Source organism: Molothrus ater, chromosome 2, assembly GCF_012460135.2.
Source record: "Molothrus ater isolate BHLD 08-10-18 breed brown headed cowbird chromosome 2, BPBGC_Mater_1.1, whole genome shotgun sequence".
Lineage (NCBI taxonomy): Eukaryota > Metazoa > Chordata > Aves > Passeriformes > Icteridae > Molothrus > Molothrus ater.
Window position 1 is genome coordinate 62,934,482 of NC_050479.2, and position 26,372 is coordinate 62,960,853.

At 39.6% G+C, this 26,372-nt stretch overlaps 1 protein-coding gene across 4 annotated transcripts in view; it reads left to right on the plus strand.

The window, feature by feature from the left end:
• Window positions 1-26,372, plus strand: part of FNDC3A (fibronectin type III domain containing 3A) — a 111,281-nt gene that overhangs the window by 64,816 nt on the left and 20,093 nt on the right. For all 4 annotated transcript variants that reach the window (XM_036379292.2, XM_036379298.2, XM_036379308.2 and 1 more), the window contains 10 exons: window positions 1,838-2,075; window positions 4,535-4,807; window positions 6,854-6,912; window positions 12,547-12,704; window positions 13,878-13,937; window positions 17,899-18,037; window positions 18,488-18,541; window positions 19,156-19,280; window positions 22,530-22,704; window positions 23,309-23,395. In XM_036379292.2, the coding sequence (XP_036235185.1) occupies window positions 1,838-2,075; window positions 4,535-4,807; window positions 6,854-6,912; window positions 12,547-12,704; window positions 13,878-13,937; window positions 17,899-18,037; window positions 18,488-18,541; window positions 19,156-19,280; window positions 22,530-22,704; window positions 23,309-23,395 (1,368 nt within the window). The remainder of the gene's footprint in view (window positions 1-1,837; window positions 2,076-4,534; window positions 4,808-6,853; window positions 6,913-12,546; window positions 12,705-13,877; window positions 13,938-17,898; window positions 18,038-18,487; window positions 18,542-19,155; window positions 19,281-22,529; window positions 22,705-23,308; window positions 23,396-26,372) is intronic.

Below are 26,372 nucleotides of genomic sequence, written 5' to 3' on the forward strand. Positions count from 1 at the left end.
TGCATATGCATATCCTACAGTACCAGAAGCATGTAACTCTATCCCCAGCACAGTTTCTCTCAGCACAGTGGTGAAGTTTTGAAACAATTTCCTGTACCAATCTCACTTACCTTGCATTGGTTCAGCTAGCAGGATAATTTGGGGCTGTACAAATTAGATTGCTGGCAGAGAAAACAAAATCAGAAGCTCTGTTCCAGATGTACCGGATGCACATCAACCCCTAATGGGGACATGGTAAAACCAATGATCCTCCAAGCAGCTTTCTGTCATGGACTTGATGGAAGCATTCACTCTAGGGTACAGGGCTAAATCTAGCCAAGCATGATTCCATTAACCTTAAACAGTGGAGCTGAAAGCAGCTTGGCACTAAGTGTTTTGATCTATTGATCTGTTCCTGTTGCACCAGGATGTTTATTGGTGTGTGTGTACATGTCCCCATTTCATTTCAAATGTCAGTGAAAACTTATGGCGTAGGGTTGCTTTTTCCCCTGCTATTTAATGTAGTCATGATACTCCATTCTTCTCCTCTTTTTCTGGATAAATGTTCCATCTAAAACCTTCCATTGCAGTTTCTGCTGTGACTTTATTCTACAGCATTTTACCAGGAAGTGAAGAACAGTTTATTTGTTGGCATCCCATACACTAAAGTTACTGACACCACGATACACTCAAATCAAAATATGCCAAGATCATCTCTAGGTGTCACCAACAGTCATATATTTATGTGAATTTATAAACATTTAGAGAGGGTAATGATGTGAGGTTCTTCAGGGGCAGACCCTTGTTCCTGGTCTAGCTGATGACCCACCCTCATTTACTGAACATTTTCTGCTTCAGTCCTTGGTACAGTTTGTGCCCTTGTGCCTGCTCTTCACCAGAGTCCCATGTGCTGCACAGCCCAGATGTGCTACAGGTACCATGCATAGCACACTTCAGCTCCCTGTGTCTTACAGATTCTCACCATGGGATTGCACGTGCTACTGCCATTGCTTGGAATTTCTGCCAACATTGCAAAGGGCCACACTTGGGTACCTCACACAAAGGCTGCTGTCACATCTCCCATTTGCTAATTTTTCACAATCCCTTGCACTACAGTCTGCCAATGGCTGCCACAAAGGTCCCCGTTTTCTGAGTAGCATGGGACTTCTTCAGGATTCAAGACCTCTTTACAGGTAGAAGGATATGGGGAGGAGAAAGACAGAAAAATTTTAGAACTACTTGGTTTGTGAAGGAGTTTTGAGAGGGCTCACTACCATCCTGGTAGTTTGATGCTAACAGCTTGATGCAGATGGTGGTTGCTGCAGGGCTGCTATGGCTGGTGTCTCCTGGGTTAGTGTTGGTGGGCTGAGTTGGGGACAGAGCAAAAACCAGACACTTCTTAGCTTTTCTCTCGCTATTGATGCAGAGTGAGGTCTGTCAGTTCACCAGTTCATTTCTAGGGAGCAATCTAGTTGTTAAGCTGTAGAACAAATCCTACAGCAGTGTAGCATACAGGCAGTGTATGAGGAATGAGGCAGAATGAGGATGGAAATGGGACCCATAGGAGAAGCTTGGCTCATGCCATAAATATACCAGGTTGTTTGTTAGATACTCTTACAGTCAGGGGTTTTTTTTAAGTTTTCTTCCCCACCATGTTAAGAAATTAATGGCATTGCTGCAGTTAATACACTTAACATAGATAGTTCTTTAATGTCCCTTTTTTTCTCCTTGATATTTCCTGTTTTATTTTCATCGGATGTAAAGAGTTTACTATTCCTGATTTTGTTTAAGAATCTATAGAAGCATATTTACCAGACTGTCATTTCTCTTTTGGTGCGTGGTGTCTCTCACTGTACAGGTTATTGAGGATAACGGTGTTCGAAGGGTTGTGGTGGTTCCCCAGGCTCCAGAGTTTCATCCTGGTGGTCACACAGTGATACACAGGCCTCCACATCCCCCACTGCCCGGCTTCCTTCCTCTTCCAGCCATGATACCCCCTCCACCCCGTCACATATACTCACCTGTGACTGGAGCCGGTGACATGGCAACGCAGTACATTCCACAGTATCACACTTCACAAGTCTATGGGGATGTGGGTAAGTAGTTCATCAAATATTGCAAGTTTTGGCAAAGGCAATAATGTTCTGCTCATTTCCAGCATCTGTTATGTTGTTGTGTGGGCTTTGTTAAGCAAGACTTACAGCTTCAGTGGGAGTCATGCGTAAAAAAATGTATGTGGATACCAACCTTGATTTGGCTGAAGCTTATTATTCCAGAAGTTCTTTTAATTTATTTGGTTGTCTGTTCAGTGATCCACTAAACTTAGAGATTACTTCTTGCATGTAAAAGTTACAGATTTTCTCAGGAAAGTGATACAGAAAGTGTTTATAGTGATTCAGCATTTAAATCCATGCCTGAGCACTGTTCTGAGATTTCATGTCTTGCAAACATCCTGTTTGAAACATGAAATAGGAATTCTTAGTATTAAGGAAAAAAGTGGTCCATTTTTCATGAAACTATATGCATTTAATTGAATTTCCCTTTGAAGTCCAGTTGGAGTAATGAGGTGCCACTAACCTAAATTAAATAAAGTGGTTAAAGCCATCTTTGGTAGTGCTGTTGACATCTGCCTTTACTGTGGTTTGGAGGCAAAGTGTATTTGTGTTCTAACTCAGGGGCTAGTTTGTTAGATTAATATTTACATTTCTGGTAGACTTACTTTTCTTTAGATAAGGCAGGTGCCAGCCTTGAAAGACTGTCAGAAAGCAGTTCTAGGTTTCTGTTTTTAGAGAAAGCTAGAAGGTATGAGGAGGGAGGTTAAACACAATTTTCAACATTCTATGATATTACAAAAATAGCCTAAAAATGGCCTTCATCAATTTGCTGAGCTTAAATAGTTAGGATGAGCAAAGTGGTAATGTTTGATCTTCTGGAATTCTTAGTGTTTCTGTAGTTTTATGTTGTACTTTATTTCTTTTTGCACTTCGATAATGGTACATTACTAGATGCTTTTTGGGTGCTTATTTGTAGTTTTATTTCCTGATTTCTTGTAGATGGCAGTTGTTTGCTTTTAGTTTGCTAAATTAAGAAATTAAACACATAAAATGATGCTTCTTAATGGAATAATTTTTTTTAGATTTTTGCTGCCAGGTTATATCACTTTAAATATGAATGCAGTGATAATTTGCTGAACTGCTAATGTAAAATAATGATAAAGTGGGATTCTTTGCTTTATTTTCATTGTATATGTAAAATGCCTTTGGCTTTAGGAAAGTTAAGTATTAATACTGTAATTTTTAATTTATTTGCTACAGATTTCATATTTAATTCTGGATCTCTTACTTTGACCGTAGCTTTCAAAAGTCAAAACCCACAGTTAGGCTCCTATTTCAGGAATCTAAATTTAAGGCAAAACAAGCAAACAAAAAAAAACCCACAGAAAACAATCAGATGCTCATAGAGCACAGTAGTTCCCTGACACAAGCACTGAACTCTCAAAAGGTAGTGAAAAATCACATTTCTAAATAGACACTAGCTTATCTAGAAGTCCTCTGTCAAACTTTCTGTGAATTAAGCTGACTTAAAAAAACAACAGAAATGGAGAAGTTCTCTAATTTTTTTCTTTTTATCCTTGAAAGGAAGTTCTTATTTGACGTTATTTTCAGTACTTCTTATCTCTTAAGGAATAACAAATAATATATTGCTCAGACTGACTTATCCAACTTACCTGAAAATGTGGAAATTCTGTGATTGATTTTGAAAGATGTATTTTTTTTTTTTGAAGGATGTATTTTTTTTTAAAGCTTTCAGCATTTATAGTAGGCAGGGTTACACTGAGGAAAGACTTGGTATATAAAGTCTTGAGTCTGTAAAGTGTTTCTAAATCTAAAGATGAAATTAATACAAATGTTAAAACTGGACAGAGGAGGTCACCAGTTTGCAGTTTAATGCTGTCAGTAGTCTGGTACTGACTTTTTTCCAAAGTCAATTCTGACTTACAGATGAGACTTTGGTGCTACTGCAGCAGTGCCTGGGGTTACTGTTACAAGGCCTGGCCAAGCTGTCTTCTGTGTTTTAGTGTCTTTCCACTGCCCCACAGAACACAGGTTCTATGTTTCTACGCTTTTATGGTTGTTTTCCCTGTTGATAACTGCTGAAGCATCATTAAAGTATTAGAGCTCTAGCTGCATTCCAAAACTTAATGTATTTTTTTATTCAACATTAGATCAAACCTCCTCCAGTGTAGTAAAGGAGCACGTTTTTTCTGTATAGATTTCATCCTGTACCTCACAGCTCAAGGAAGATTATGGAAGCATTTCAAGAATAATTTTAAGTGGAGAAAATAAGGGGAAGGGAAAGATTACACTCTCTTCCTTGACATATTGTTAAATTCTGTTTAATGTGTATCAGTTTACCTGCTAGACACTTCAGTTTTCAAATAGGAGTAGAGATATCATTTTACTCACTGGTGCACATTTAACTTACATAGCATTTTTAGGTAGATTTTAAAATTAGATTCAATTCTTAATGGTTTGTTTTTCCTTCCTTCATTTAGATACTCTGCCTGCTCATGGAAGATCCAACTTTAGAGATGAAAGGTCTAGTAAAACATACGAAAGGTTACAAAAAAAGTTAAAAGATCGACATGGAACTCAGAAGGAAAAGTTAAACAGTCCTCCATCATCTCCTCAGAAATGTCCTTCTCCTACAAGTGAACCTAATGGACTTACAAAAGGACAGGATGCAGCTGGAATAAGCCCAGGTTCTACCAAATGCAAGTCTTTGGGTAAAGGAAAAAGCAATTCTCAGACAGACACAGAAGTAGAAGGTAGGCTTTATCAAAAATACTGCATACACCCACATATTAATAATAAATGATGCAAGTCCAGTGTCTGTACTGGACAAATAATCATATATTATTATTATAGTGGCTGAACATAACATTTGTAATAAAACACCACACTTTGACAGTCTTGAAGTTGAGTAGCAGCCTCTAAGTGCCCTGACTTACGTAGAGTGGAGTTAAGGGTGATCAACCTGCTCATCACATGAGAATGTGAGCCTAAGAAAACAAAAACTACTGATACAGAAGTCTCCATGTAAAGTCATACTTCATGACACTGTTTAAAGAAAAATCTCAGAAAGCTTTGTTTGGAGTGCTTGCATTTTACGGAATCACTGAATATTGATGGCCTGCTTAATACTGTAGAAAACATGGAAAGAATCGAGTGTCTGAAACAGAAAATATACATCCAACTTGATAAAGATTATTTTGTAAAAGAGGTACCGCTGTTACATAAAATTGATCTATCCCTACCCACTCACTGTTGAAAGACCCTTGTAGAAAAAGGCTGTTCATGTTTTCTAAGACACCACCATAGGGAGTGTGCTTATTATTAATATCTTTATTTCACTGGAAAGCTTGTGATCTCACAGATGGACTGAATTCACTCAGTCATGCAGTCATCGTCAAATCTAATGATGTGTCACTATGCAACTTTGGAGTCTCTGCCATAGTCCTTCAGATTGTGAACATAACATCAATGACTTGTCATCAGCCAGGAGCAGTGTTTTCAGAATAAGGAACTGTAATTGGTGATGTTAAGGGAAATAAACCATGATTATTCTCAGTTCTCTAAAGTTTGCTTTGAGATAATAATTTTGTGCCAATGTATGTTAGATTGCTGTAAACAAAATGAATTGTGAAGAAAGTACATCTCATCAGAACCAGGAAATCTCAACCTATAAGAGCTGTTTAAAAACATGTGTAGGTGATATCCTGGGCAAACTTAGTACCAAAGGTCACATTTGAGATACAACCAAAAATCAGAAGATGGCAACTGTTGCTCCAAACCTGAATATTTGTCACTATAGTTCCAGAATAGCAGTTTACTTTCTCTTCAGCTTCAGTTTACTTTGTTTGTTGGTGCTTATCTGTGAGCTAACTTTAACAAGGCACAAGTGATGAAATGTACTGTTGTTTACACATTACAAAAATTATCATGGTGTTTTCTTAGAAGTATTTTATACGAAAAATGGGAACGTCCACGTCTCAAAATTATTTTAGGAGACATTGGGGAAAATTATGTACTGAGACTTAGGCTTGAGCAACAGAAGGCAGTGACTTAGAGTTGTCATACAAGTCAGAAAAGCATTTTATTTGTGTCAACAGCATAAATCATCTTAGAAACAGCTGTAAATAGATTTGATCTATGTTTTTTGAAGAATTTTGTCAGGCTTTGTTTTTCTTTTGTGTTTAGTTTAAGGCAGGTTAAATGAATTTTAAATGCCTGGCTGCACCTTCAAAACTGTGTGGCCTGTTCACTTACCCTATTGGGGTAATAAAATTTAAATATTATGTGAGAAGAGCAGATAAAATGCTTTCTGTAAACTATAAATCCTTTATAAAGCTCAGCTATACCTTCAGCTGGCAGAAAACACCTTAGATTGTTTCCCTTGCAATTGAGAAAGGCCAGCAGTGTTGCCAGTAGGCTTCCAGCTGATGAGCAATAACATATTTAAACTACTGTAACCTGACTGCATCTACATCCAAAGAGAAATCTGTGGGAAATACCCAAGATCTTAAATTCTCCAGAGCAGCAGTTGTTTTAAAGTTATACATTAATAAATGATAACCAGGCTTTCTGTATTCCATAAAGCACAGAAGGGCTTTAGAAATAGTTTTATATTAACAACTTCTTCGGAAGCTTTTTTGGTTTCATGTTGTTCTAGATGAATGCAAGTTAGCAAGATGTTCTACTTTATAAATGCTTTCTCCTGTGTGCAGTTGTTGAATTTGAAGAGCTATTTCACTGTAAAGTTACTGCACAATATTCATGGGTACTTCTCTTTTGCTTTGATTTTGTTTTTTAAGAAAAGGATGAAGAAACAAAAGCACTGGAAGCACTTCTTTCTAATATAGCCAAGCCAGTGGTAAGTAACAAAAGCTTTCCATAAAATCAGAATATATCTGTTGCTATTTTACACAGTTGCACCTCCGTTTCTTTCTCTTAAGTTTAAAGGGTCTTTAATTTTCCATACTAAAGCAAATTCACTTAACTTCCATCACTGTACTGTAAACAACCAAAGCAATTTTTAGTGTATTAACATTTATGAAACTAAAATTATCTTGATACTTAACACTGCAGAATTCTTCCTGGCTATTCTGTGAATCTCAGTTTTAACAGAATTATTTAAAAAACATAGAGATTGTAACATTGCCAGTAGCATAATGATGCTGCTTAATGGAATATGATGCTTAACATAATATTATAAAGCAGAATCTGTTCTCAATTTCCTGCAACTTTGTTTAGTCTTAACTGTTCAGGAAGCAATTTTACGCACCACATATCTCTAGGCATGAGAGATACCTGGCAAGGTTTTGCAAGCATCACCAAAAATGAGGTTTTGTAAAACCTTATTTGCAAAGCAGAGAAAAAATGTGCCCTATTTCTCTTTTAAGAGTTTTTGGCAGCTTCAGGGAAGAGAGAAATAAAATTCACCACAGAAGGTGACTGTCAGCAGTGGACTCCTGACCTACCTGCTTGAAAATTTACCAACATATTTTCAGTTTATAAAACTGATACATATTTTTGTTTAGATACTCTTTAAAACATTGTTGCCAAATTCAGTAGTTTCTTGAATTTTAGAGCAGGCCAGTGGTTTTTTCTTTCATTGTCTGGACCTTCCCTGGTCCCAGCCTCGCTATGAAGATTTGCACATCTTTTCCAAAAATCTTCACCACAATCATGACTCCACCATCTTGCCTGAGTGAAAACAGTCTGTGTTCCCCGTTGTAGTGTAGTCCATCCAACTGAAACTCCGAGAAGTGCTTGGCATGGGTTTGTCCAGTCAGTCAGCTACTTCCTCCAGTCATCTGCTACCTACCTTCTTCCCTTCACTTTCCAGGCAACCTCGCCCCAGTTTAGTGCCCTAGTCTTGATTCTTCTTTCATATATTTCTTTACAGCCTGATGGGGAGAAGCCAAGAGAGCTGGGGCTGTTTAGCCTGGAGAAGTGAAGGCTCAGAGGGGATCTTATCAATGTATATAGATATCTGCAAGGCAAGTGCACAGAGGATGGAGCCAGGCTCTTTTCAGTGTGCCCAGCGTCAGAACCAGAGGCAGTGGGCCTAAACAGAAACACAGGAGGTTCCCTCTGAACATCAGGAAACATTTTCATACTGTGAGGATGTCAGCTCTGGCAGAACTTGGCCAGAGAGTTTGTGGGGACTCCCTCTTTGGAGATGCTGAAAAACTGTCTGGACATAGTTCTGGGCAGCAGGCTTTACGTGGCCCTGCTTAAACATGGGAGTTGGAGCAGATGACCCCCGGGGGTCCCTTCCAACTTCAGCCATTCTTTGATTCTGTCGTTGTCAAAGCACTGAGCAGGGATTGCATAGAGGAACACCTGGTGTCCTGAACACCTGGTATCCTGCTGTGTCCAAGTATCAGGATGGGTTGACATGTCTTTAGTGCTCCTGGGTCATTGGTGGCTAAGCAGCATGGAAGTGGGAGCTGTCTGAAATTGGGTTATTAGCAATGACTACATTGCCAAGGAGGGCTCTGAACTCTATCTGAATGAGCCTGTGAGAAGAACGGATCCACAGGTATGTTCTTGTGCTGTGTTGCTGATGACATAGGAAGAAGCAGAGCAGTGCCAGTACTTACCATGTTTTCTTTCACTTCCTTCTGCCCTCAGCCACCCGTGCCTTTTAGACAAGCGCCCTGGTTCCTCTCCCCACTGTGTTCTTGCTTGAACATCGTTGCACATAGCTGTGTGCCACGAGTGATCTCTGCAGGCCTCAGAAGGCATCACAGGCAGAGGTACTCTGCTACAGATTCAGAGTGAGCACAAGGCAGAAAGCCAGGCTTCCAGCCCTTGGGGAGGCTTATGCTTTAGGAAGGCAAGGCACTGTCAGGGCTGTGAGAGGGTGGACGTCTAGCTGATGTTGCAGCTTGGGGGAGTGTGGTGTGATGTGATACGAGTCTGTGTTACCTACTTGGGCCTTGCAGGATTTCAAGCCACCCTCCTGCAGTTTCATCAAGGAAATGTTTTCCTCACTTTCCCTCAAATGGACCAGGACATTGTTTTTATCACACCTTCTCCTCATAATTCTCATTAGAAATATTCCTGCAGGTTTTTTATTAATGTTTTGGTTGAAGCACTTACTATGAGGATTGTGGTTTCTGATGGATCATCAGTACTCTGTTCCCAGGGTGAACCATGCTGGCATGGGCAGTACTGGCTGTGCTGGTGGCCATACAGTTGGATGATCATACAGGGTGCTGTCCAGTACAGTGTCCATTGCACCATGTCCTACTCCAGACAGCCAGGAGCAGTGCTGAAGGCTGTGACCTGTCCTGAGCTGTCCCATGTCTCAATGCCCGGGTCCAGGGCATGCATATCTAAATCAGGTGGTGTTCTCTGTCATGATCTTTCATTCACAAATACCTTTCAGTTCTACACAGTGTGGGATGCATCAATTTTACTACCTCCAAACTCCTGTTGGATTCTGACTTGCTTTAACTTTCCCCCATATGGATCCCTCATCCTTCCATACATGGCAGTGTTAAGTCAAGTTGATTATGTGATACTGACACCAGATGAGCCTTCTCCTTAGGGATCTTGAATTATTTATACCCAGATGTAAATTGGAGTGGTTTAGCAGATTGCACCTTGGTGTTGGAGCAAAGTCTTCACCAGCTGTCATGTCTCTTAACCAAATAACAAAGCAGAAAAGAAGACCTGGAAAGGCAAAAGCCAAATAAAGAATGATGCAGAAGGCTGAATATATATAATAAGAGGCAATAAAAGCTGTGAATTTGAGGGTTGGTTATATAGCATGTAAATCCCTTTGGAGAACATCGTATTTTCTTGTTCTGTGTATGTTTGTGGACTTATGGCATGTGATGCACCTCACTCACAGTTAAGTATCTTGGGTTACTGTGAATGCAGTCCAGATTGCACATGCTAAAAGTGTTTTTTTTGTTTGACCCAAATGGCATGTGTAACATATTTAATGAGGAGATGCACTTTGGCAAACTGGATTGCTAATGAAGACGTGCTCACCTCTTGTTTCCACAGTGCTAGAGCCTGACCCAAGTATTATACTCTGCTTTGCAGAAGCACATAGTGTTCAGAGTTGCAACCAGAATCCATTGCAGCTGTTTGCATAAGCATACAAAATAATTAGTAATGCCAAGTTTTTTGAAAAAGCCACTCCCAAGTGTCTTAGAGCACATAATAGTAGTGGATTCTTCTGATCTTAAATCTTGGCTCTTCAAAAATACTTATTTTTCCTTATGTCTCAGAGAGGTAGAAAATAACCCATGTATGAAGAAATCTAATCTGTCATGTGGCAGTTTGGCATTAGCAAAGTGTTAGATGGGCTGTTCTGGGTGATTCTGGGCAAAGCACTAAAGAAAGTGAATCAGTAGGAGATAAGGAGAACAGAGAATTATCAGATTTTATAGGTGAGGAGAAACTCAAATGCTTACAGTCTTCAAATGCATGAGAAACAACTGCAAAAGGAAGGGATTTACTGTTCAATTCCATGGTGGCTAGGATTAGTAAGCTTAGCTGGTAGTAAGAGAGACACTGCCTGGACACTAAGGGAAAAAATTCAGCTGTTAAAGTAGCTAAACCTAGGAACAGATCATCTTAAAATAGATCTAAAAGTCCTGTAGTACAGTAGGTCCTTGGAGAACCTGTATTTCTTTCCCTCAGGATCTCCTGCCACTTGCTGCAACTCAGGAGGGTGGGGTAAAGATTGTCCAGGAGGGAGCTTTATCAGATGCTTCCCACAACTCCAGAGACTTCCAGAAATGCTAGAATTTTACTGCAGCAGTTATAGATAGTGTTAATCTAGTTGGTGATTGCATCAAGATAGTAGTGGAATTTTTCTTACCAGATTTTAAACAGAAACTTCAGTGTTTAGTCATACCAACATTTGATCCCTTTTAGGATATCATGTACAGTTCTGCTGCTGCATAACGGTTTAGTGACATTATTTCCAAGACACTGAGGCTCACATAGTGTGATTTTTCTTCCTTTCTCTTTGCTGTCAATAAGTCATGTCCTCTCTGCTTCGTTCTTGAAGCTGACCTATTCAGTTTTTTAGTTTTAGTAGACTGTAGCAATTTGAGAGCACCAGTTGTGAAGATAGCTTTTTGATTCTGATACTCTGGTAATAGATTTTCAAAAGCAATTATTCCCAAAATACACATACACTATGATCATATTGTAAAACTAGTAATTTCATGTAATGAAATGTGTTTTGAGTTCTCTTATAAATTATTGGAAACAGTAGGAGGGTGCAACATATAAACCACAATAGCAGATGTGCAATGAACAGCCACAAATCTCTAGGCATTCTTCCATAACAGATCCTAAACCTGCATGCACCTGTGCACTCACCTACAAGCATCCTCCGCCCCTTGCAGCACATATGGGTTTCAGACAGTACTCACTCTTTTGGGAGTATGGGTGCCCCTAGTCATGTATCTCCTTTGGAAGACGTGGCTGCTTTAATAGCTTTGTGTGTGACTGCATTGTTCCCTAGAATCTGTTGTTCCCTACAGTCTGCTAATCCACAGGCCATTGAGAAGGCTCTCCACCAGGTCACATGCACTCACCTGAGCTGCAAATCCATGCCTGCTGTGCCTTAAAATGCTGTTGCACCAGCTGGGGTGCACAATGTCCATCAGGCCTGGATGGAGGCAGCAGTGCTTGGCAGGGCAATTTCTCACACTGTTAGGCCAGATTTTTTTTTAGGCCATTTTTGATTATGGCTCTGTTCCTCTCCAGCATCTCTTACCCACCTCTCCCATTACCAATTTTCATGCTACCTCTGCACTTCTAAAGATAATGACTTCTCTGTTTCAGGAGCGCCTTGTGATTCTCTGTTTCCATTTAGCCCACCTGAGGGTCACTACACTTTAAGCATGATTAGTCTACTGGGACCACTTGTTGGATAGTTGGAGGTCACACACGCTGGTTATATTGCTATTTCTGTCACAACAACTGTTCTTATCCAGGTCTTTTTGCAATGGGTGGGATGCTCAGGCAAACATGACCACAGAAATTCTTCAGGATATTGTCTCTATGTGTACGTACGGGGACCTTGTGAACATCCCTTCATCTCCCTGGATTTCATGAGAAACAAGAAAGTGTTAAAAAAGTCGTAGTACTGGTCACTTCCAAGAAAAAGGTGCCTGAAGCATGGTTTAATGGAGTGCCTGATGTCCCGGGATGTGCTTTGCCGTCCCTGTGCCCGGCCAACGCTCTGGTCCATGTTTCAGCAGCCCACTGGGTGGCGTTACGTACCAACAGGTGTCTCTGCCCTCAGCCCCCTACCTGGCTTTGCATTTTTCTCATTGCATTCCTTGCATTTCCAACCTGATTTCATCTGTAAAAACTAGTTAGTAGCTATTGTGTCAGTATAAATACTCTGATTTGCTAACAGTATGTGACTTTGCTTTCTCTTCTTTGATCATTTGTTGCAAAGTAACATTTAGATACAACAGAATTTAAATGGCAGAGATCTCAAAACTTTATGTTTCTACAGGTATCAGATATTCAGGCAAGAACAGCACTGCTGATGTGGTCCCCTCCATCCAGTGATACTGGAGAAGACACAGACAAGAATGACACACCAGAGGTTTATACATATGAAGTGATGATTTCAAGTACTGGAAAAGATGGAAAGTACAAAACTGTGTACATGTAGGTGTTGGCTATTTTAATTTAGACACTGCTGCATTGAAATATGTGGCTTAAAACCTCATTAAAAATCTGCCTTTTGTCCAGAAAGTTAAATAATCAGGAGTTTTGTGTAACTTCTGTTTTGAAATTAGCTACCTTTTTTTTTAGTACAATTTGTTTCATTCATACTGAAGTCGCTGCCATCAACTGGAATGTAAAGATTTTGTTCTTACATGTTGGAGGCATATTTTAGTGCCACTTTTGCTGTATTTCAACCAGCTGCACTAGACATCCTTGAGTTCTCACATAGTGAGACATACAGGTAGTGAGAAAAATAAATTGTATTTATTACTTTTTATGTCAGCACATGCTCCTCCTCCCAGTAAGGTTATCCCTCCCTTCACTAAAATTGATCTTGGTAGGAGACAGTCTTATGATATTAAAAAAAAAAATAGGCAAATTCACACAGAGCACAGCTCATAGCAGCAGCAAAGCAAACAAAACTCTTCACTTGTTTCATTCCTAACACAATGGTTTTCAGTCAGTTTTTTGCAATTTGGAGAAATATGACAGTAAAATATAGAATTAAGGGTGTAGAGTTCTCTAACAGTTATAAACCTGTGTATCTAGCTAGTTTTATCTTAGTCACCCTCCATGGATTTCATGCAATTGAAAGTTGAGTATCCCTATCCAAGAAACTAGCAGCAGAGAAATTATCTGTGCTAAGATAAGCTGATGTCAGCAAAAGCAGACTAACAGATTTTGGTGCCTTTTTTGTTTCCTAGGCTCTAACAAGTAGGTATGTGCAGTCAGGTACAGTTTTAGATAATGGTTTTTGCAAGGCTGGACTGAGCTGCTGTGTGCTCCAGTACTTCAATGTTTTTTTGAGTAATAACATACAAGCATGCACATGCAGCTTGTCTTACTAAGTAAAGAAGAAAATAATTGCTACTCTTTAGAAAACAGCAAACCAAAAAGTGCCTCGAAACCACCAGGGCAAAAGAACAGGAATAACACAAGAAACCTCTAAAATTCAGAGATAAATGCTTTTACACATTGCTATATTCAGCAAAAGACAAACTCTTAGCAAATACATTCCATAGAAGGTATGTTAAGTTAGATGATACATGTCTTTTTTTATAAATGTGCGGAATTCTGAAACAGTCTTTAAAACAAACTTGTATCTCTTTCCAGTGGAGAAGAAAATAAAGTTACTGTAAATGATCTCAGGCCAGCAACTGATTACCATGCAAAGTGAGTATCTCACTTTCTCTTCATTAAATTCAGTGGAAGTGTTTTAGAAGTTTCATTGTGTATTTGCCTAAGTCTTTAGAGATGGTCTTAACAACTTCTCACCATCTTTTGAGTCACAATCAACATTTTTGACTTAGCTGACCACTCAGTCCATTTTGGACAACATAAGACAAGATTGGTGCACATTCATCCTACATTCATGGTCTTTTCTTTATGCTAGCACAGTCACCTTTTCTGTCCTTGGAGCCAGGCACAGATGCTGCTTTTCAATTTTCCACAAGCAGCAGAGGAATGTACCTTGCCCTGGAAGATGCTCCCTCATTGGCGACCTGAAAGTCATATCTTGCTCTTTTGCTTGGCTCCAGTAGATCAGAGAACCTGACCCCATATGCATGACAAAATGTGCCCCCAGCTCAGTGTAATTCTACCCTGCTAGCAGAATTGACTACCTCAGTAGGTCAGAAGAAATAGCAGAGGATTGGGAAGATGTGGTTAGGTGTCATTCTTCCCTCTTTTTTTTTAAGTATTAGAGGGTCATCTGGAGCTGAACTTGGCAAGGGATGCAAAGACTCAAGGCTTCTATAGCTTTGTCAGCCAGAAACAAAGGTCAGAGAAAGTGTATCCTCCCAAACGAACACAACTGGAAAACTGGTAACTATGAATGAGGAAGAGGCTGAGGTACTTAACCTTTTTGCCTTAGTCTTCACTGGCAACTTTTCTCACACCTCTCCAGTGGATGGGCAGCAGGACAGGGACTGAGGGAGGAAAGTCCCTCCCACAGTGAGAGAAGATCAGGTTTGAGACCATCTGAGGAACCTGCATAAGTCTGCATCTGATGAGATTCATCCCAGAGTCCTGAGGGACTTAGCTAATGTAGTTGCCAAGCCTCTCCATCATGGCAACCAGGTGAAGTCCTGTGTGCCTTGAAAAAGGAAAACACTGCACCAATATTTTTAAAGATTAGGAAGGAAGACTGTGGGAGCTACCAACCTGTCAGCCTCACTTCTGTGTGTGATCAAGAACATAGAACATGTTCCATGTGCAAGATCATGGAACAGATCCTTCTAAAAGCCATGCTGAGGCACATGAAGGACAAGGAGGTGATTTGGGACAGCCAGCACAGCTTCACCAAGGGCAAGTCTTGCCTGAAGAATCGAGTGGCCTATTGAACAAGTGACTTGTATTCAATGGACAAGGAGTCTGCAGATGTTAGCTGCCTGGACTTCTGTAAGACCTTTGAGATAGTGCCCCACAGTATCCTTCACGGTGGATGAGGAGTTGTTTGGTCAGTCACATTCACAGAATAGTGGTCAATGGTCCAATGTCCAGATGGAGATTAGTAACAAGTGGTGTCCCACAGGGGCCTGTCTTGGACTGGTACTGTCGAATATCTTCATCAGTGACATGGACAGTGGGATTGAGTGAGCTTCCAGCAGAAAACACCAAGCAGTTGCAGTGTCAGCCACCAAGTGGTGCAGTTGACACACCTGGAGGATGGGATGCCATCCCAAGAGACCTGGACAAGCTTGAGCAGTGAGGCCACGGGAACCTCATGAGGTTCAACAGGGCCAAATGCAAGGTGCTGCCCTTGAGTCTGGGCAGCCCTGGTATCAACACAGGCTACAGGATGAAGGAATTGAGAGCAGCCCTGCCAAGAAGTATGTGGTGGTACTGGTGGATAGAGAGCTGCACATGACCTGACAATGTGCATTTGCAGCCCAAAAAGCCAGTTGTGTCCTGGGCAGCATCAAAAACAGCATGGCCAGCAGGGTGAGGGAGGTGGTTCTGCCCTTCTGCTCCACTCTGGTGAGACCCCACCCAGAGTCCTGTGTTCAGCTCTGGGATCCCCATCATGAGAAGGATGGTCACCTGCTAGAGTAGCTCTGGAGGAGGGCCACAAAAGTTATTCAGCCTGGAGAAATCTCAGTACTTAAAGGGGGCCTGTAAGAAAGATGGAGACAGACTTTTTAGTAGGGCCTGTTGTGATAGCACAAGAGATAGTGGTTTAGAACTAGAAGAGGGTAGATTTAGACTAGATATATGGAAGAAATTTTTTGCACTGCGGGTGGTAAAATACTGGAACAGCTTGCCCAGAGAGGTGGTGGATGCCCCATCCCTGGAAAGCGTTCAGGGAGAGATTGGGCAGGGCTCTTAGCAGCCTGATCTAGTTAAAGATGTTGCTGTTTATTGCAGGGGAGTTTGGACAAGTTGACCTTTAAAGGTCTCTTCCAGCCCAAACTACTCTGTGATTCTTGGTTGAAAAAAAAAATAGTGTGAATACAGCAGTTTACAAAGAAATAACATTGTGAAGGCAGAAATGAAGGCCTCCTTAAAAGAAGTGCCTTTTCAGGAGGTAATGGCAAGTGTAGGGTACCTTCTTAGGCATGACTGAATGTCCTGCCTCTCTTGACTGTGTGGAGAACCCCAGGATCCCTGTGTACTGACCAAGGGAAGCAATTTAGAGGCAGCTAGCAGGAAGCACAGGGAACAGAAAGGTCCCAGTTAACAATGTTCTGCCTCCTTCCACTTCGAGTTTAGGGTAGGATTTGCCTTGTACAATAGCCTTTTTGACATTTGCTCAAGTGGGAGAGCTAGGTTCCCACTTGAAGGTGTGAAGAGATCTACACCTCCAGAGCTGTTTTCCAGTGTGTTGTCTTGGTTGTTAAACTTAAAGCAAAAGAGGTTGGTCTGTTTTTATCACACCCCTCATTTAATTTGAGCCCCTATATTGCCTGGAGCACAAGGTCAGGAGAAGGATGAATGATAAGTTGGCTCTAAACTCTTTCCTATGAAAGTGTTTACCTGTGATTTTGTTCCTGTTTTTAGTGGTTTTAGGTATATTTTTCGGGTTAGTGCCTAGAATTATTTTTTTTTCTGTCTGAGTGCTCTTCTGTCAGGCTGCATTCATATTTTTTCTTGCATAATTCTGGTTGTTTGTAGACAGAACATGGGAATCAGTGGCTTGGCCATCCAAGCTCTTCCTAAACAGAATTCTGCCAGTATGAACACTGCAGAAAATCAACAAAGACTGGAATGACTCAACCACCAAGATAACCGACATATTACATACTTGCAATTGTATGCAAGCACCAACAACTTTGTGTTCAACTTTAGTCACTGTTTGAATGTCTTCTCTCTGTTTGTGAAATCTGTAAAGCCAAATTTACTGTGATTTGCTGTTCATGCATCAAAAATTTATCAGGATTTTTGTATCTTCTTAAGCTGGCAACTCAGATCTTATATTGGTAATCAGAGGAAAGGGGTTTTTGGAGAGTTTTGGTTTGGGTTTTTTTTTCCAAAGGAACAGATGATTAAGAAGAGAGTAATGTGCCATTGACCCAAAGAAGAGGCAAGACGTAGCTGCACAGCTTGGGGGACAGGGGCAGAACCAGACGATTATCATGTATTTCCTTTTGGAGACAAGCCTTTTGAAAAACAAGCCATTTCTCTTTGAGACAGAAGCAAAATTCACTCTTTTGAAGTATGTGGAGAGCTAATTCATAGCCTTACTAAAGAAAAGGACAAGGTGAACACACTCAGCAGGACACTCATTTGAGTGCAGAGGATACTCTGAAAATACATCAAGAGCTTCGTTGTGCTCATCTGACGAAAGCACTTGCAGAAGAATTATTCAGTATATAAGTTTATGTCTCTACAATAGATAATGAGCCTGCAAAATGCTACAATTATTTTCCAACCAAAGTACAGCTAATAACAGACATATTTCAAATATAATTGTGAGACTAAAGCTGACCAATGGTAATGATGTACATCCGAAGTAAAGGACTCTTTTCTTTCTTATTGCCTTTATTGACCAAGATGTTTCCCCCAGGTATTTATTTATAACAGTGATATTTTAATAATGAAGCAGCAAGGCAGCAACTTAATTTCAAATGCTTGGTTTTCTTTGGAAACTATACAGATTTTGAAGCAAAATGTTATTGACTCTCTTCCACTTTAGAGTCCAAGTAGAATGCAACTGTGTAAAGGGGAGCCCTTCAGAAACAGAGAGTTTTACCACAGCGAGTTGTGAACCTGATGCTCCAAATCTGCCCAGGATAACTAATCGGACCAAAAATTCTCTTACTCTTCAGTGGAAGGTAAGGATTGCTTTACAGCCTTTAAAAGAAATACTTTAAACTCTTCAGAATTGCTGTGGATTTATCAATAAAATACCAGTTTATTGAAACTGAAAATTTTTGTCAAACTTATTAATTTGAGTCACAGTTCCGTGATTAGAAATAGATTTACTGGGTTAAATGTGGGCTTCAGTAAAAAGAGAAGAATTCACAGAAAAGCAGGAGTCTTTCAAGTTAAAATTACTGAGTGCAGTACCCAATGCATTTCAAGGACTAAATTAGGAAAACAACCATAAACATGGAACAGGCATTTGTTGTATGGCGACTAAACTAGGAATGTCTTGGCAAGTGAATTATATAAGGGGAGCATTACTTGTCTTCCACTGTTCTTCTTATGGTTTGGTCCATACATGCATTTTAAGAGTTCTTGTGTCGAGTTAGAATTCTAATTTCCCTGTTTTCCTGTTACAGGCATCTTGTGATAATGGTTCCAAAATCCACAGTTACCTTTTAGAATGGGATGAAGTAAGCAAGTTATTCTATTGTATTTTTAGTCTTCTATTTTTTTAAGCAGCTGTATGTGACTGTGCACATTAAGTTATGTGAAAATTAAGATTTCTGATTAGAGGCATGTGACAATAATGTAATTCCTGAAGCAATTACTAAAATTCAGTTACTGCTCAGTGGTTTTTTTTCAGGGGATATAAAATAAAAGGATCTTAATTGCATGATTCTGCCATTCTTAATAGTGGCTTTTTCACTCATAGTCCAATACCATGTTCAAGAGCTGACATGGAAGGGTCATTCTCCTCTAGCAGTCTTTCTTTTTTAATAAGTGGGTGGAGCAACTATGGCCCTGCAATGATCTTGCAGTCTCTATCTGGACAGCTATCCTGAGATGGTAGAGGTGCAGTATCTTCATGGCTTTTATTCTTTCAGCCCCAAGGAGCTGGGAAATGGAAAGGAAGGAAAAAAACTGCTAATTTAATACAAAGTTTCATATGCTAGTGCCTCACCATATGGAGATTCTTGAGTTATATTTAATTTCAGAAAAGATTTTACTTCATGTTTGTATGTACTTTAATTGATGGATGCATATGTATTAAGGTCAATAATATGATTAACTTATTACTTTTTAGGGAAAAGGAAATGGAGAGTTTTGCCAGTGTTATTACGGTCAACAGAAGCAGTACAGGATCACTAAACTATCACCAGCAATGGGGTACACCTTTAGGCTAGCAGCCAAAAATGACATGGGAATGAGGTAAATGCTATTACTTACCTAAATATGGGAAGCATATGCATCCATGTGTGTGCTACTTTAGGAATAACATGTGGTGGCATTTAAAGAAAAAGGTCTTTTGTCCAAATGGTCTGAAAAGGAATATAAAATATATAATATTTCAGTGGGAAGAGACCTAGAGTGATCATCTAGTCCAACTGCTTAGTTAAATCACAGTATGTGATTGGATTATTCTTTTTGCAGATAGCCTTTGTGCTATTGGGATATTGTCCCTTCATCTGTGTTTTAGTCTCCTGTTACCCTGGGAAATAGACAGAATATGACATTACCATATCAAAGAATTCTTTGGAAGTTTTAGCCCTTATTATCAATGCTTAGGATATGTGGTTCATGCTTTTAATTACTACTTTTCAGATGCTATAGAGCACCAAACTTTGTTTTGAATTCTTGAATTAATGACATGCTACTTCAGTGGAGAATATAAGTAAGAACTTGGAAAAAAAATATTTTGTGAAGTTATGCTTGCATTACTGGGTGCATTAGTTCTTGAGTGGGCTTCTTGGTCATCAGGCAAAGTAGATGCATCTGGCTAACAATCACAGTGCCAGAGCTCATCTCCTCTACAGTAGACTCCTGGTGTCCATGCTACCTAGTAGTACTTGGACCTTGAGCTCCTGTGGGGCAAGAATGGAGCTTCTCTCACCATCAACATAAAATTGCTTTTTGTGTTTCTTTTTTAAATTCAAATATTATGAACACTGTGCTGCAGCTCACTAAAGTGGTCTTATAGCATGAAATAGAGGATGTGTGCTGTGTGTCCTTTATCTGGCAGAAGGAGGTGCTTGAAGGAACGCTGCCTGATTGGCCAGTGTTAAAGGACACTGTAAAGAGTAGGGAGCCAGACCCAGGGTCATATTTCATGCGGGGCAGAAGGAATCTACTGCAGACTATTAAGTATGTGAAAAATACAGCTGGCTCAGGGGATCTGAAGCATGTGTAGGGAGGCTTTGGAGAGTACTCAGGGAATGCATTGCATAAGGTGCCTGTTCCTATGTCTTTTCTTAAGTACCTGCTTTGTGCTACTGTCAGAGGACACTGTAGTGGACTAGAATGACTTTTGGTGTGCTCCAATAGTCTTTATTACATTACTGCCTTCTGGATGATGTTCCTGGAATTAATTATTCTCTTGAGTTGCTCCTGGACTTTGTCTTGTTGAGATTCAGTTGGAACTGTTAAAAATAAAGACAGGAAGGGAGCTGGCAGTTAAGCAGGTCCAGTGCTTGGGCTCTCTTTCTGTTCCCCTTTTACATCTGAGTGTAGCTGTACCCTGTAGGAATAGCTGCACATATTACAGATTCCTCCAGCATAAGCTTTGAAGACACTGATCGGTTAAGTACCCTTCTTAAACTAATCACACTGAATAGATTTTTAAATCAGTATTTCATAGTGTTGTGAAGATGTGCTTTATTGTCTTTGTGATATTATTTAATTAAGTCTCTTGAAATAATATTTATTAGCGTAGAGTGCCTGTTTATCCCTTATGAAGAGTGTTGAGAACATTAGGCATCTGGAGACAGAATTTTGTCTAAATAATTTTACCAAGAAGAACAGATATTTTATCTCTAAGTTAATAATGTTTAAATTTAATTCTAACCCACATGAAATAATGGTTAAAGAAAACTGGAAAAATAAAATCTATTTTCAAAGATAGTACTGTACTTCTGAGGGCATTGTTTAATAGTCATTTAATTGTTCAAATATGGCTATGGCTGGAACTCTTAGTTCATTTCGGTGTATTTTGGAGCAGTTCAAGCAAGTTCAGAGATGAAATCTTTTTAAGATGTGGGGGTTTTTACCTTATATCTGCTTGTAAGATGACTCCTTCAATAGTTTGTTTTGAAAAGAGTTACACATACTACTTGTATCTAACCTCTCTTCATGCTTTCTTCAGGCTCCCTATAAAATTTTAATTTTTTTAGTAAATATATTGTAGGTATCACCTGATTTTCATTCCAGAAATTTTCTTGTTTGTGGCTTCTTACAAGAAAATACACTACTATTCCCACAAATTTGGAAGTTTTCTCTTGTTTTTTACTTTTTCCCTTCTTGCTGCACATCTCTTTGGCAGTCCTCACAGACAATATGTTTGTTTTCTGTGCTGTCAACACTCTTGATAATATGCTGTCTGTAAGATTTTTTTTCCTTTAAATGCCAAAAAATACCTCAAAGCAGACCAAAATGATAACATGTGCATCACTATAATATAGGTTGAGTAAGAGAGAAAGTGAAATGGAGTTATCTTTTTATTGAGATTATTCAGGCAAGTGGGGTACAAAACACATGAGATATTTTACTGGTATCTTTGTTTAAGCTATGCTGAGGGTTTTATTTTCAGGGCTTCCTGATAGTCACTTAGGTAGTCCTTAAAATTACGTCTTTTAAATTAGTTTCATATGATTAAAAAAACTAGACTAGCTTTAGGCTTGTGATTCTTCAGATCTGATGTAAAGCAGCAAAGCCAGCTCAGAGCAGGTGGGCGTTTTTAGTCTAGCTGGATGCATGTCAGGCTATCTGTGCAAGCATGCTACCTGTTCACTGACTTTTGCATCCCCCTGTTTTACAGTAGCTCTTTATATGTAATTTGTTTGTATTTTCACCACAAGGTGATTCTAATCTAAATCAGATAAGGGTAGCAGTTGTGTTAGGAGATTTACTGGTATACACTCTACTTCTTTTTCTGCAATAAGACTTTCATTTTTATCATCTCTTAAAGTAGCTCACCACTGAATGAGACTATTCTATTTTTTTCTGGATCTCTAGAGAAACCAGTACTTCAAAGTAAGCTCAGAACACATCAGCAAAGTTTGTTTTGAAGTCTTGCCTAAATGTTTTTATGCCTTCATGTTTTCACTTTGTAAAGGAAGGACACTGTGATGTTAGTATATTGCATATAGAGCTTTAGTGTTATTGCATATAGAGCTTTAGTGTTTTAGAATAGTGAGTTAATATGAAAAAGCAAAACGTTTTGGTTAGCAAAACATTTTAATTACATCATACAAAGGAATCTTTCAATTATGAACATGTTAACCTTGTTCAGATATTTTGTTACTGACAGACTCATGGGCAAGTTAAGTTGTTTACGTGTAAGAGCTTGCAATTTTCATTGTGCATATCTCCAAGAAACTGTCATAGCTGTTTTTAGTAAGAATTTTGGTTTTTAGCTATTAATTATTGTGTCTAGTTAGTTTACATACTGTCTGTTTTAAACAGTGATTTTAGTGAAGAAGTCCTGTATCATACCTCAGGCACTGCCCCAACCACACCAGCAAGTCCTTTGCTGATTAATGCTGGAGTTACTTGGTTATCCCTTCAATGGACAAAACCCTCAGGAACACCATCAGATGAAGGAATCTCATATATATTAGAGATGGAGGATGAGAACTCAGTAAGTTTAGAATACTTATTCTCACTATGTTTGATACATTATTGTATTAGTGTAGCAATGATTATTTTTGTTAGAATATTCTACAAGGAATTGTATTTTCTGAAATTAAGCTAATGACTTGTCATTGCTGTGACCAGGCCACCTAGCTTTCTTCTTTTAATTGTGTTTAGTGTTATTAAGCCCCATTTCAGCAAAGACTTTTAAATTGGTTATAACTTTGTGAATCTGTGTGTGCAAGTTAAGCCTTGTAAGAGCTGGAGCAAAGCAATTGCATCATGAAGTGTGGTCCTTCTAGATTCATTTCAGACTAAAAACATTTGCTTTAAAATCAGTACTGTTCTACCCTTTGAAAGTGTTAGCTAAAATTTCCAGTGGCACTGTATATGTCTTTCTTACTGATGTTTTGTCCTCTTCTGATTGGAAAATGGTTAATGAATTCGCACCGCTTTAAAAAAAATTGTGTTTGCACAATGAAGGCACTCTTATTATTTTGTCAGAGAAGCATAATAATTACAGTTTGAAATAGTAATTTATTTGTATGAAGTATGTTAGATCCTCTGGTGTGCAAAGATAATGTTTCAAATAATCCTATTTAATTCTGCAGGGATATGGTTTCAAGCCAAAATATGATGGTGATGATCTTACCTACACGGTGAAGAATTTGAGGCGTAGTACAAAATATAAATTTAGGGTAAGATTTTTTTCATATGTTTGGGGACCAGACAAGTTTGAGATTGACTCAGAAGTGGGGAGGGCCTTTTTTAAGGAAAACAGAATTTGATGACAGTTTCTCACAATTTCAATCTCTTAAAACTGTTGGCTGAACACCTGATTATTTTTTCTGCAGAAGCAATAAGAACCTCTGCAAGGGTATAACACAGTTGCAGGTGTCTTGAAATTCCAAGTCAAAAGTACATGTTCTTAACAGCCAGGGTTTTTTATTTGGCTGGTTTGTTTCATGTACATGGGTGATATTACTTACTGTAGCTATGGGTTCTTTGATAGTAAACACAATGGAGGTGTTTGGGTAAGGAGCAGCCTTGATTGAAAAAAAAATTGTTAGGAAGTCATCCATATTACCACGGTGCAGAGCCTGTTCTAATAAGCTTGAGGGCTGAACTTTTAGTTCAGGAAGAATTCTAGCCAAACTATGAGCTTTTTGGTGTGGTTAAAAGGTAGAAAGAAGCATACTGGCCCTAGGAAGATGATCAAATAGCCACCAAGGACTACGAGAACTTTGCCAGGACAGGCAGAGTTAAAGTAAGAAAGCTTAGGGTCAACTAGAACTGAAATTGGCCAAAGATAAGAAGAATGGCATAAAATGCTTCTTCAGATATGTGAGAAGTAGAAGCACAAGGAATACATACAGAGGCCATTCCTAAACAGAGCAAAGAGGCAAGTTACTAATAATGCCAATAAAGCAGAAGTTCTCAGTACCTTTTTTGCCTCTGCCTTACCAGCATAACTGGACCCCAGATCACAGGATAAGGTAGCTGTGACAAGGCTGGAGTTTGCTGTCTTGGAAGGGCACAGTCCATATCTGGATCTTAAGAGAAGTGGCTGACATTGCTGCAAGACCCCTATCTATAACATTTGAAAAGTTACGCAGGTCAAGGGATATCCCTCATGTCTGAAAGAGGGCAAATGTAGTACCACCCCATCTACAAGAGGGGCCCAAAAGAGGACTCAGGGAGCTACAGACCCATTAATCTTACTTCGGCCCCTGGAAAATAAGTGGAAGAGTCTTCCTAGGAAATACTACAAACCAGACAAAGCAGGCAGTTGGGAATAGCCTACACCAAAAGTAAAAGATGGCTGACTAGACTGATCATGTCCTACATCAAGGTAACACTTCCAGTTGGTCCAAGGAGATCAGTGGATGTTCTTTACCTGAACTTCAGCAAGCATTCAGCAGTTTCCTACAGCCTTCTCCCTGGCCAAATTGGCAAGACACAAACTGGACGGGTGGTATGTGAGACGAATAGAAAACTGGCCAACAGGCCACACTCAGAGGGTGGTGATCAATGGTTTCTAGTCAGTCTGGCAGTCTGTCTGAATTAGGAACTCCTAGGGATAGGAGGCCCCATGCTGTTCATTTTCACAACTGATCTTGAGGAGGGGATTGAAAGCACCCTCACCAAGTTTGCTGGTGCCACTGCACTACACAGAGTGGTCGGATGAACACATCAGAAGGCAAAGCTATCTTACAGAAACACCTGGACAGGCTAGAAGAGTGAGGTAGCAAAAACAGTATGAAGTTCAATAAAGACAAGTGCCATGTTCTGCACTTGGGCTGGAATAACCAAGGAGCCCACTATAGGGCAACCTTGGAGCAACCTTGCTGAAAGGGACCTTCAGGCAAACTGGATCCTGGGCTGACTCAGTAGTGGCATTGCTAGCAGAGATAAGAGATCTTCCCTGTATTCAGCTTGTGTCAGATCACACCTGGAGAACTGTGTCCAGTTCTGATCCACCCAATTCACAAAAGACGGGCAGAGTGGGAGTTGGTCCAAAGGAAGTCACAAAAATTATAAAAGGGCTGGAGAACCTGCCCTTTAATGAAAGTCTAAAGGAATTACCTATTTTCTCATTGGAGAAGGCTGAGAGAGACCTCATCACAGTTTGCCAGTACCTAAAGCCTGACCTACAGAGAGGAGGGATGTTCTCCCTTCACAGGAAGCCCCCTTGAGATGGCAAGGGGCAGGAGTTGCAAGGTGCACTGGAAGGGGTTTCATCTTGGTATAGGAAAGAAATTTTCCAGTGAGATCAAGTAATCACTGGAACAACCTCCCTAGAAATGTAGTGGAATCTCCATTACTGGATGATTTCAAGATGTGACTGGAGAGTGTGTTAGATAATCTCGTCTAGGCTCACTTTCCCCTGAATGGTTGAACCAGATGATCTTTCAGGTCCCTTCCAGCCTGGGCTATTCTATGTTCTCAGTTACTCTTGAATAGTTGCTTGGGTTTTGGAACAAAGCTAAAGACATGTCTGACAGTATGAATCGCAGAATCATTTAGGTTGGAAAAGACCTTTAAGATCAAGTCCACCTCTTAACCCAGCACTAAACCATGTCCCTAAGCGACATATCTGCACATCTTTGAAATACCTCCAGGGGTGGTGATTCAACCACTTCCCTGGGCAGCCTTGCCAATGATTGACTGCTCTTTCTGTGAAGGAATTTTTCCTAATATTCAATTTACACTTCTTCTGGTGGAATTTGAGGCAGAGTCAGAATAACCTCATCTGTCTGCAGTGAAAAATATTGATAGCTGTTGTCACACATACACCTAAAATACTAAGGAAGAATACTAAGTAAAATACTTAAGGAAGAATTGGGAACTGTTGAAGAACAGCTTCTCTTTGCAATATGAATGGCAATCGTTTAAGCGTTGGTTGATTTGTTTTGAGTTAACACTAAAGCATGTAAGTACTCCTTTTCAGATGATATTTTGCACTTCTGAATGTGATTTTGTTGGGATTTTTGCATAACTTAGTATTTAAATAATTTCAAATATACAGTAAGTTTCTAGCACTATTATGGCTACACATGAACTAAAGAATAGCTAATTCTCCTGAAACTAGCTTTTGCAGGACATGAACATAGTCTTCCTTTGAAAGTAATACTACACATGATTTATACTCATTACTAGTAAATGTATAGTTAC